Source organism: Limanda limanda, chromosome 10 (assembly GCF_963576545.1).
Source record: "Limanda limanda chromosome 10, fLimLim1.1, whole genome shotgun sequence".
NCBI lineage: Eukaryota > Metazoa > Chordata > Actinopteri > Pleuronectiformes > Pleuronectidae > Limanda > Limanda limanda.
The window spans coordinates 28,489,933-28,502,432 of record NC_083645.1 but is presented as its reverse complement, the minus strand read 5'-3'; the positions used below and the strand labels follow the sequence as shown (position 1 = coordinate 28,502,432).

At 44.7% G+C, this 12,500-nt stretch overlaps 2 protein-coding genes across 2 annotated transcripts in view; one reads left to right on the top strand and one right to left on the bottom strand.

Annotated features, from left to right (window-relative positions):
- Positions 1–5,851, top strand: part of LOC133012150 (ubiquitin-conjugating enzyme E2 D2-like) — an 8,540-nt gene extending 2,689 nt beyond the window's left edge. The window contains exons 2-7 of the mRNA XM_061080130.1: positions 1,241–1,304; positions 1,392–1,423; positions 1,938–2,015; positions 3,368–3,473; positions 3,943–4,036; positions 5,287–5,851. Coding sequence (XP_060936113.1) covers positions 1,241–1,304; positions 1,392–1,423; positions 1,938–2,015; positions 3,368–3,473; positions 3,943–4,036; positions 5,287–5,332 — 420 coding nt within the window. The 3' untranslated portion in view covers positions 5,333–5,851. The remainder of the gene's footprint in view (positions 1–1,240; positions 1,305–1,391; positions 1,424–1,937; positions 2,016–3,367; positions 3,474–3,942; positions 4,037–5,286) is intronic.
- Positions 5,852–7,130: 1,279 nt separating this feature from the next.
- Positions 7,131–12,500, bottom strand: part of nfkb1 (nuclear factor of kappa light polypeptide gene enhancer in B-cells 1) — a 21,291-nt gene continuing 15,921 nt past the window's right edge. The window contains exons 18-24 of the mRNA XM_061079233.1: positions 9,392–9,561; positions 9,203–9,305; positions 8,654–8,778; positions 8,276–8,345; positions 8,003–8,166; positions 7,805–7,919; positions 7,131–7,722 (exon numbers count right to left, since the gene is read on the bottom strand). Coding sequence (XP_060935216.1) covers positions 7,646–7,722; positions 7,805–7,919; positions 8,003–8,166; positions 8,276–8,345; positions 8,654–8,778; positions 9,203–9,305; positions 9,392–9,561 — 824 coding nt within the window. The 3' untranslated portion in view covers positions 7,131–7,645. The remainder of the gene's footprint in view (positions 7,723–7,804; positions 7,920–8,002; positions 8,167–8,275; positions 8,346–8,653; positions 8,779–9,202; positions 9,306–9,391; positions 9,562–12,500) is intronic.

Genomic DNA, 12,500 nt, shown 5'->3' with positions numbered 1-12,500 from the left:
CAGATTCAGATAAACGTGATTTCTTCTTTCCTTAACGTGTTGAGACAAGTGGTTTTTCTTAGGGGAGATTTAATTAGTAAAGTTCTCTATTTTGAATTAATTACTATTGATGGCAAAACTTTGTGATCGCACAGAGACACAAGAAATGTCAATGTTTTTTCCTGGTGTTTAAAAACAGGGTTCATACGGTCATGGAAAACCTGGAAAAGTCATGGAATTGTAAAATGTGTTTTTCCAGGCCTGGAAAAACAAAAAATCCCAAAAATTTTGGAAAAGTCATGGAAATTTGTTATATTCATATTTTGATGTCGTTTATTTACGCTGAGTTTCAAATAATTAATATGCTTTTAAAGAAATACGCTCAAAAAAAAAGCAGGCATACGCTCTCATAGGCTCCTAACTGAGTTAGTATGAGAGCGTATGCGTAAGGTTTACTGTGTGCCTTGGAATTCTCTTTGTTAGTTTAAATACTAATTTTGTCACTTTCACGTATTCACCGAGATTTCACAAAATGCTTGGACATGGTAATTTGGTTTAAAGTTGTTGAAAAGTCATGGAAATCCATTGGTCAAAATGTGTATGAACCCTGAAAAGTTCCAGAAGAGAAGCCGGACAGAAGGAGTTTGAACTCTCTCTGTCCCGGTCGGGGGCGGAGCTCTCCACGAGCACATTTTGAAAAGCTTGGTTGGTCTCGACTCTTCTCTGGACTGAGTCCGAGCTGAAAGAGGATCTGAGAGCCGCTCACATTCCAGCTCCTGTTTTCTGCCCCTGGGGCTATTTCCTGATCTGGCCTCTAGACTCTTGTGTCTGCTCGACTCGCAGAGTAAAAATAATCCTGCTTACACATCAGTGCTGTTTGTGTCAGTTTGTTTTTAATGCTGCATTCACACTTCAGGCCTTCAAACTAAAGGTCACTGTCGTCACGGTGATTCTAACCCCAGCTGTGCATCGTTAGCTCTGTACACTACTGATTATACTCAATGATAAATTCAGTCTCATATTCCTGGTGTTTCTGTGACTCCTATCTGCCACCACATGAATCATTTGTTGTCTGATGAACAGCTGGCCGTGTCAGGCCGCTGTTTGCAGTCGCACAGGTTGTTGAGAGGCGGAGCTACGATGTTGACAGGAAGGACTCGTCTGTGGAGTCACATTGAAACCGATTCTAATATGAACGTATCTGAAGAGTCAGTTTTATACTGTTTGAACCTTGTCTCTTCTTCCTCTGCTCCTCCTGCAGGAGCTCACGGACCTGTCCAGAGATCCTCCGGCTCAGTGCTCGGCCGGACCCGTCGGTGAAGACAGTGAGACCCACTTCCTGTTTACACAGACTGACACGTGTCACATGACACAGGAACAGGCTTCATTAACCCTCTTTGTTTTTTCTGCAGTGTTTCATTGGCAAGCTACTATAATGGGGCCTGTAAGTATCACTCACTTTTTATAAAGTCATAAATCTCAGCTATCTTCAGTTAACGTTCATTTTCAACTAGTTCGTAACAATGAGTCTCTGAAGAGTTGCATTAACAGCGAGCACGCTACGTTAGCATAAACGACAGCTAGCATGACACTGTGAATTTGTTGCTGTGATGACGATCACGCCACAGCTCATAATCACGTTATCATACTTTTAATCAGTCAAGGTTTTTACACTAATTAATCATTTCATCCAGACTCTGGAGGAAACGTTGTTCAGTGAATCTCGTTGTCATTAGTGCAGCAGCCGTTGTGTTGATGTGATGTTGTGTGTGTGTGTGTGTGTGTGTGTGTGTGTGTGTGTGTGTGTGTGTGTGTGTGTGTGTGTGTGTGTGTGTGTGTGTGTGTGTGTGTGTGTGTGTGTGTGTGTGTGTGTGTGTGTGTGTGTGTGTGTGTGTGTGTGTGTGTGTGTGTGTGTGTGTGTGTGTGTGTGTGTGTGTGTGTGTGTTTCCCTGCTGCAGACTGACAGTCCGTACCAGGGGGGAGTATTTTTCCTCACTATTCATTTCCCTACAGATTATCCCTTCAAACCACCCAAGGTCAGTGAACTCCTCTTCCTCTTCCTCTTCCTCTTCCTCTTCCTCCTCTTCTCTTGTCATCAGTTCAGTGTCGCTCCCTCGTTCAGATCCTCGGGCGTTCTCTGAACTTTAAAAACTTGTGTGTCTGCTCGCACCCCCGGGCCTCTGGACAGAAAACCAACGTGCACAGGACATCGGTCTGAATGTTTCCATTGACCAGTGTTTGAGAAGTGCACGATAAGCTCCTCCCTGCACAATAAGCTCCTCCCTGCACAATCCACAAGATTCTCTCTCTCTGTCATTGTAGAGAATGTGATTAATATTAATTATTCATTAATGATGTGTATGATGCTTATTTCCCCGACCAGTACCCATCCGCTAATATCCAGAAATGTTCATTTTTACGACCCTGCGTCTGTGTGTGTGTGTTTGTGTGTTTCGTCCAATCACAACCCGGTGTAATCTGAACCAACACAGAAGTGACCAGTAGCTTCAGTGCCGTGAATGTGGAGGTCAGAGAGAATCGTCTGTTTTACTTTACAAACCTTCACTTGACCCTCGAGCAGCGTGAGTGCTGCGAACATATTGTGTATTTACTGTTTTATGAAGGTTTGTTGTGAATGTGCAGGTGTGAGTCTGTGGTGCAGGGAGCTCCTCTAGTGCACAGAAACACTGAAGCTCTTCAAACATCTCATTTAAAGGGACTCTCACCTTTGTTGCATTTTTACACTTTTTGTGGATAAGGTTAAATTGGTATTAATAAGGTAATGACACTCTAAAATGCAAGACAGACCCACCAGGAGTAAAAACAAACAATTATTTCACTCTCATAATATTTAGTGAAAACTTCAATTAATAAAATTCTTCGGACCGAAGGACCTTAATGGCCGACAGACCTGTCTGTTTGCTGCATGGACATGCAGGTTTTCCGTCTGCTTCTTGTGGCGCATTCGGGCCCGCGTCATCAAGGCATGTCCTCAACTAGAGGGTTTGTTTTGATTCCACGGCAGACATATAACTTATATAACGTATATAACTTACCGGTGCTTCTGAATCCGAATCCATTGCTTTGGTAAACAAAAACTCACGTGCGTGCGCGGAGGCAGTAGGTTGTAAGTCTGCTTGTAAATAAAGTTTCTTCAAAAAAATAAAAACACCGGGATGGTTGTAAGTCTGCTTGTGTAAATAAAGTTTCTTAAATAAAACACGGCGGATGGGAACGAGGGGGTGGGGCATTGGAGGAAGGCGGGATGATTTGAATGTGCTGTAATTCTCAAATGCAACAAAGGTAAGAGTCCCTTTAACTCCCTGTTGTGATGTGTTGACGGAAGCTGCTCAGGTGCCTCACCGTGTTCCTCCTGTTCCTCCGGCAGGTCGCCTTCACAACCAGAATCTATCACCCCAACATCAACAGTAACGGCAGCATCTGCTTGGATATATTGAGATCCCAGTGGTCTCCAGCACTAACAATCTCTAAAGGTAAGAAACATCTGCTCCAACAGGAACATGAGTCAGTTCAGATTCAAATCTGTCACTTTGGAAACTTCTGTTACCAATACACATGGTAAACTTCTGTGCCTCAGAGTGGCGACACCTAGTGGCCAGAGGTGCACACGTCCAATCTAACGCCATAAGAGGAAATCTGGAACAAACTGAATTCAGAGGTCAAAGGTCACAGTGACCTCATGTGACCTGGTGGTGATTCTATTGAACTTCATCAGGAACTTATGTTTTTTTATCTGCGTTTGTTTTTCAGGATCACACACGTGAGCTAAAACAAGTTTCATTGCTTCTCAGAGAATAATTCATAGATAGAATAAGTGAGAGTTTGATTTGATGAGCGACAGATTGTTGAGTTTACAAAAGTGAAAGTTGTTGAGTTTATAAAAGTGAAAGTTGTTGAGTTTCAGTGTCTGTTGGACAGTAACTGATGTTTTTCTCTCCACAGTCCTTTTGTCCATTTGTTCTCTGCTATGCGACCCGAACCCTGACGACCCGCTAGTGCCAGAGATCGCCCGCATCTACAAGACCGACCCTGTCAGGTGAGCTGGATCACATCCCGACTCCACGTAGGTCATGTGACACGCGTCCCGCTTCGTCTGCACACAGTGATTTACTAAGGTTATTGTGATGTCATCGTGGCGGATAATCAGGCTTCATTTAACAGCGATTTCGGCGATTGGTCTTGAAGTTAATCCCCGTTGCTATGGTTACGCCTGGTGGAGTTTTCCAGCCTCTGAATCAGAGACTTGTGTAAACTGCTCTCGTTTTAGTCTGAAAACTCTTCTGTAAAGGACGAAGCAGACGTTCTCTTCCTGATTGGTTCTTATCAGTCACATGACTCGACTATCACAAAGCGTCGCTAACACTTCCTGTCAGTATCAGTTCCACCTAGTGGTCGCTCCACCACATGACCAGTGGACTTGAACGGTCATGTGATGTGTTGTCTCACTCGTTGACCTCAGGTATAACAGACTAGCCAGGGAGTGGACAGAGAAGTACGCCATGCTGTGAGGGTAAGACTCACCTGAGCTGCTGCTCGCTGTTTGACCTGCATGCAGCGCCACCCGGCCGCTAGCGCCACCCGGCCGCTAGCGCCACCGGGCCGCTAGCGCCACCCGGCCGCTAGCGCCGCCCGGCCGGGAAGCTCGAGTCTCACTAACCATCTGGGAATCACGTGTCGTGAAAGGCTGCGAGGATTCGAACCACAGACTGTGAATAACGATGTCCACACGTCTCCACTAAAATACCTCGGATACAAACGCTGCCATCTTGTGGCTGAGACGAGTCAGAGTCTGAACAGTGGTGACAAGTTCCTGCTGATACTCAACCAATCATGAGTCAGCTTTCAGCTCTCAATCATGACATCATCCAATAACTAATATATCCAAACTTAAGCCAAATCATCTCATTCGCCCCCTGGTGGCTGGCTGCAGTATAGGTCATAAACCTCCTCCTCCATGTTAGCAGATAGGACATGGACCAAACTAATCAAACAAGTCATTAAATGTTTGTTCAAGTGTTTCTGAGCCGTTTGGTTTCATTTAGTTATTTGATGAAATGATGGGCCGACTCCGAATGACGTCATCACCACTAGAGGCAGCGTTCATAGCTGAGATCTTTGAGTTTAATCCGTCTCTATTTATCGATTAATGTCAGAACACGTGGAGCCGCCCACATACTTATGGCCTGGACTGTAAAGTGTTTACTGTGTGTGTGTGTGTGTGCGTGTGCATGACGTTGTGTCTGCGTCGACCTCACCGGGTCCTGAACTGTGTTTCTATTGGTGCAGGTACAACAAGACAGCTCAGGACTGGACGAATAAATACGCCATGTGATCCTCCTGTCACTCACTGCTGGAATAAACTGTTGGATTTTCTCACGTGGCCACGCCCCCTCCATCAGACAGCCACCGCCATTTTGTTTGTGTTATTTTTCCCCGTCCTCGAGCTTAATGGTTAAAATCCTCGGTTTGACGTTTGTCTGCTTGGTGACGGCCGAGGACGCCGAGCTGTGAATGTGCCAATCAGAGAGTGGACTCACTGTAAACCACTGAAGATCAACTGCTACACACCGTAGAGCCGGAGAAGAATAATAATAATATAATATAATAACTTAATGCATGTCAGTGATTGGTTCATGTGCTGCTGAGAACAGTCCACTTTAAAACAAAAAAAAAGATTTGACAGAGTTGAGTTTGTTCTGTTATTTGGTTTTAGTGACGAGCCGTTAGCTCCGCCTCCTCCTCACTGTTCCTTTTTGCACTGAAGATGAAACTCGACGGCTGATTGGTCAACGAATCGCTCTGTGATGAGTTTTTTTCTCAATAAAGTTGAAGTTGTTTATGTTGCACTGTTTTTATTTTCTTGTGTGAAGTTTGTCAGATGTTGATTCATTTTCAGGCTGAAACCTGGAAATTTACTTTTTATTTCTTGTTATTAAAAATCAAGTTAATGGTTAAACTGTAAAATATTAAACCTTTGTTCTATTTCTTTGATAACGACATTGACAATGTTGTGCAATATATGATTTATGACATTTCTTTACTATTATTATTTGCATCAATATTGGTCCATATTGTTCCAACAACCAATCACTAATAATAACTAAATTGTTTATAAAATGTCAGAAAAGAATTGAATATATAAATATATGTAAAACAAGAACCGACAAACAGTGACAGTTGCGTTGATTTAATTTAAAATCATTGAATCATAAACTGACAACCGTCAATTGTATAAAAAACAAGTTTTATTAAAAAAACAGACAACCAATGAAAAGCTCACGTTGAAGTGTGCAGAGCTCAGACAAGATCTGTTGAACTACCTTTCCCACAATGCATTGGAAGATGGTTCTCTTTGGTTCGAGCAAAAACAAAAGTCCCTTAAGTTCATGTTTACGTTTCAGTGACGAGACAAAAGAAAATGGTTTCAGATGTTTTCATTATAAATGTGAAATTAAATCAACTGTAGCTGTTACAATGAACAGCGCCCCCTGCAGCCACATGTGGTGATTACCTCTGTTCTGAGTGTCGAGGAGGTTTCATGCAAATGTCTCAATGTGACGAGTCGAGCTCACGTTTAAAGTTTCCTGCTGAATCTGTGAGATAAACTCTGGTTGTTAATAACTTCAGAGTGTTTCTAACTGATCTCAGTTCATCTTCACTCTTCAGCTGCAGCTGCTTGAGACTGTGACTCTCAGTCAGTTCATCTCTCAGGAGGTGGAACCCACTCACCGGGGGGGGGGGGGCAGACGCTCAGGGAGAGACACAGTTGATTTAACACATTATAAAAAGATCTGAACTTTACAATCATGTGAGTCTGAAGCACCAATCTCTCTGCAGACCAGTGGCAGCTGGTTAATACGGGCGCTGGGCTCCGCCCCCTGCGACGTCCTGAGACAAGAAGCCTGAATAAAAATGTTTAAAATAATTATGGTAATTTTTTGCTAGTACAACGCTCCCGGTCGACCGTCAGCACCGGTGATTATCCAATATAAATTGTTTTAAAACTATTTGGTAAATTTCTGTCTAATTACATTTACTTCCTGTTGCCAGAGAAGAGGATGTGGGTCCTGATACTTTACCATGTGACCTGAGGCTGCTCTTTGATTGGTTGTTGCCTCTCTCTCTCTTTCTTTCAAAAACAACCCAACAAGACACAAAGAGGAAGAAGGATCTTGGTCCAACCTGATTTACAGATTCAGCAGCAAGTGATGAAGACGAGTTTTAAAACCCCGGAGCTTCTCCTGCTCTTGTTCTGAGGAACAGAGGTGATCACTGGAGTTGGGGTTTCGTCTCATTGCTTCACCTGTGTCGGCACGGAGGTACAGTGGACGTCCACGTGGGTGCGAGACCTAAAATACATTTTATCACCAGCCGCCACTGGTGCAGACGTCTGGACAGAAATGGTCCCGTCAGCAGAGCAGGAATCAGAAAGAGAATTCAAAGTCTCCTGGACGGTTTTGGTGAGTTCCTCTAAACCGACCGAGGCGCAGGAAGAATATTCAAGAATCAGCCGTGGACGTTTCATCAGTTTCACACATTTCATTTAAAACCTCGGTGAGAAACCTTCAATCCTTGAGACGTCGTGAATGATGATGATGATTGTGCTTCTTCTGATGAAGCAGCTGGAGACGGACCAATCACGTCCTTACGCTGTGGAAAGCTCCACCCCGCTGTCACAGACGCCGCTGTCAATCCGAACGTCGGCCTTCACCCGGGACTCGACTGTGGAAAGAAACCACAGGATGACTCGTCGTCATGGTGATGGAAACAAACCGGCCAGATAACGATCATGTGATCAGCTCACCGCTCGTCGACGTTTCCTCAGAGTGACGCAGCGCCCCCTCCAGGATGCTCAGCGCTCTGCACTCTCCCACTGACCTCAGACCAGCCAACAGGTCACTGACCGTCCCCCCGGAAACCTGCAAACAGCCCAAGGTCAAGGTGTGATAGAGGTCAGAGGTCACACGAGAGAGAAGCCTGTGTGTGTGTGTGTGTGTGCGACCTCGTAGCTGTCCAGCAGAGTCTTTGCGGGGGAGGGGCTAAGTCTGAACGCCGTGTTCAGGATCCCAAGGCCGAGACTGTGAGCCAGCTTCTCCCAGCATCCTTCACTCTCCAGGGCACAACACACTTCCTGCTTCACCCCCACATCCAGGCTCGCCAGGTCACCTGCACACACACGCACACACAGAGTTAGGGAGCGTTGTGATTGGTAGATGCAAAACAGATTCAGCCAATCCCCACACTGGACTCAGTTTAAATGTGTGTGTAGCGCCACCTTGTGGTCGGCTCACGGCTCCGTGAGGAGTTTTGGCTTCGTACTCTTTTCCGTTGAGAAGCTCGATGACCTGGAGACGAATCAAAGTCAAACGTTCAACGCTCCTGTAACCACACCCACCAGTGATGTCACAGACTACACCTGTCCGTCACTTACACTCGATGAATAAAAAATAAGGACATTAACTTATTTACTTTAAAATAATTTCATTGATTGCTGCCCTCTGGTGGACAAACTGCAAACTACACATCCTGTAAGTTTCTGTACAAACACATTCATTTAAAATCAGGTCTCGTTGCTCCAACAAAACATTAATAAATGATATTAAAACATTTATATGAATAAAGTCAAAATCAGGCTCCATCAGCGTGTGTGTACCTGGCTGGTGGCGGCCATGTTGAACGGAGTGGTTCCTGGGATGTAGCCTTCGTCTGCGTCGTCATGGCAACACTCGTCGTCTCTGAAGAACAGCGGCTCAAAGTTCTCCTTATGAGGGTCGGCCCCTGACAACACAGGAGGCAGGAGCCAATCACAGCTCAGCTCAGGGACTGTATATACACACGACTGTTCTATCGAGGCCCCACCCACACATGCACTCAACCAATCCTGAGTCAGTCTCATCTGTCAATCACGACGTCTCCGCCTGTTTTTATATCATGAAATAACGAATGAAATCCAAACTGATCAGAAACTTGAACAAACATCAGAGACGAGAACGAGCTGAAACCACAGAAACATCTTTGTCTACTTTGATTTCTTGAGTTTGGTTCATGTCCCGTCTGCTCACATGGAGGAGGAGCTTTATGAGTTCTACTGCAGCCGGACACCAGGGGGCGATCAAGGTTGATTTGGTTTCAGTTTTGGGATCTGTCATGTCGTCCATCTTTATAAACATGGTGAACAGACGCTTGTTGTTGTGTTTCCTACCTGCCGCCACCAGGAGCGCTGTGAGCTTGACGGAGCCCCTCCCTGCTGCCGTGTGGAGGGGGGTGGAGCCGTTAAAGGTGCAGCAGTCGACCTCTGCGTTTCCCTGGCGACAGAGATCAGAGGCTGTGATTCGTGTTGAGTGGTGTCAATCACTCGTGAGCTTTGCTGTGATTGGATACCGTGGGTTACCTCCAGCAGCAGGCAGCCGGCCAGCGACACGTTGTCGCTCTCCGTGGCGAGGTGGAGGGCGGTCCTTCCACAGCTGCGCTCCGGAGCCTCCACGTCGGCCCCGCCCTCCAGGAGCTCCCTGAGGGAAGACAGCTGATTGGCCAGAACAGCCAGGTGGATCGGGCACAGACCTGGTTGCCATGGAGACAATACACACATCAGTCCAGTTGTGTGTGTTGTACTGCTGTGTTGTTGATTGTCTGTGTTGTGTACCTGCTGTGTAGTTGTGTGTCTGTGTTGTGTACCTGCCAGTGTTAATTTTGGCAGCTATTTTTGATTTAGTCTTAGTCTTTAGACGAAAATGCATATTAGTTTTAGTCTAGTTTTAGTCGACGAAAACAAATTACATTTTAGTCCAGTTTTAGTCACATTTAATAGACACATTAAACTCCTTATCTTCCCTTCTCAGGTCCAGGCCCCCCCCCCCTGTGTTGTGTCTACAGCTGCATACTAGTCTAGCTTGCAGTACTTAGGTTGTCCATTAGATGTCCCTCCTATAGGTCTATAGCAGGGGTCGGCAACCTTTACTATCAAAAGAGCCATTTTGCCCCCTCTTCCCCCAAATAAAATTTGTCTTGAGCCGCAAAACATATTTGATAACAAAGCTAATAAAGTTTTATATAAAGTTAAACTATACTAAACTGTAGATTATTGCATTTATGAAATTATAGAACAACAATAAAGAAAACTGTTGACATTTTATTTATTTTTACCTGTTACCAAATGCTTATGAAGAGGAGAAGAAAATACACAGGCAAGTGTCGGCCTACTTTGAAATAAATTAAACGCAGAACTATGTAGGGTTTTTTGAGTCATCCCCATATTTGTGGGAAATGTATGAAATAAGAAGTACCCTATTTTGAAATAAATAAAAACACAGGGTTTCCCCCAGAAAACTTGCTAAGCCTGGTGGAAGGGCTGCTAGAAGGCACCCGCGGGAGGGGGGGGGGTGTTGAGTCGGATTTGGAGCTGGACACCATTGTTTCTTATACTCTAAACATGTTGCACTTTGTTTAATATGCACACCTAACTTTTTTATTTTGATAAGGGGTTAAATAGATACTTTGATATCTTTTTGAGTTGCACTGCTTACTCAACTTATAAGCCCTCTTTTTTTTATTTGTTTTTATCACGTTGGAGTTGCTAGTTTAAACCGACAGTTTTGCACTTTAATATTTGAGCCTTTGTTTACATTTTGTTTTGTGCTGCATTATATGGTGACATACAGTTTGTTGTTATCAAAATAAAATTAACTGAATTGAAATGGTCAATTTGATTTTTTTGGATGAAAATTAATCGTTTAGATTAATCGACTAATCGATAAAATAGTCGTCAGATTAATCGATAGAAAAATAGTCGTTAGTGGCAGCCCTACTTAATATTAAAAAAAATTAAAGTTTGCTGTGAACATATCAGTCAGGCCTCTTATTTCAGAAACAATGAACCATAACAGTTTGGTTACCAATAAAAGGTAAGCCTACTACTTCTTTGCTTTAAGCCAGCTACTCAAACAGACAAGCAACAAGATAACAAACACACAAAATACACAGGCAAGTGTCGGCCTACTTTGAAATAAATTAAACACAGAACTTTGTAGGGCTATTTGAGTCCTCCTCATATTTGTGGAAAATGTATGAAATAAGAAGTTCCCTATTTTTAAATAAATAAAAACATATAGCTGCAGCCTAATAGTGTAACGGACTGGGTTTATGTTTATGTTTGGTTTTGACGTATGTTCAGTAAAACACTGTGTTGAAGGAGCGTTCTGATGTCCGACGGTCAGTGAAGGGGTCTGGGTGGGACATGTGACTGTTTGGACCAATAGGATGGTTGTTTGGGGATCGGGGCTCAATAAGGAAGTGAAGTGTTGTTGATGTGCGCGAGTGACGGATTTTTTTTTCAGCGCCAGAAGCTGCGGCGCTGATCTCAGAGCAGCTGAGACCAGAGGAACTCTGTGTTTTCACTGTTTCCATAGTTAAGAAGCAGCCGGGGAGTCAGTGACCGGCTGCTTCACATGAACGAGCTCTGATCTCACTGTCCCCGAGCGAGTGCGCGGGGCGGGGGGCGGAGCCTCTGGACCGGTGCGCTGTCTGGGAGCACACACACACACACACACACACACACACAGACGCCGCTCCAGATACTTCATGACGGCCTGATACGATTATGTTTGAAAAAAATTGTTGTGACACAATCTTAGTCAACCACCAACATTTTCGTCTTGTCAACGAAAGTTGAAATAGATTTAGTCATAGTTTTTATTTTCAAAGATCCGTTTTCGTCTTGTCTAAAGGCTCCATTATGCTTCTACGTATCCGTTTCTCGGAGAGGGCTCCACGGGGGGCGAAGAGTCTTTTTGATTTTTACATCTCCGACGACTGTACGTTGAAAACAATTCACCGCCAAACCCATAGGTGGCGCAACGGAAGACGAGCTCAGAGAAGCCTACCCCATTAGGGAAGAAGAAGTCCACGTGTCTCTGTTGACATGTTAGCTCCTCCCACACACTGAACCATGGCAACTAACAGAACTAAATAAAGTGACACCCAGCGGGTCAAGATGCTGATGTTATCGTTTCTTAGCGCAGCGGTTCCCCGGTCTTGTTTCCGAACTGTGTTGCTGATTCCACAGCTTGAATCTGCTTGAGGCTACATGTAGCTAGAAGCTAACCGGAGCTAGCTCCCCCCAGCTTCCACACACAGTCAGCAGGGACTCCCGACACTAACTACTATCCAGTGTTTGCTTCTAACCTGGCGGTATTATAGAAACGGTGTCATGATAGAAGTGGAATTAAAGTCGTGACGGCAGGTTTTTGCACTGTTACCACCGCAGTTAGCATGGTGGCTAGCCCGCTAGCCTAGCCCGCTAGCGCCGTTTTGAAAGCTCGTTATAACCGTATGTGACCGTGCACACATGCCCTCAGTGCTCTAACGAGCCACCGTCAGCCGGACAACTCCGCTGGCTTAACACACACGTCACATTAATCGTAGAATCATAGTTGTGTTTGGGTTTGTTCAGACACAGGGAAGAAGGCAGGAAGTGTGAGGTCCGGAAATGACGTCGTAGGGAA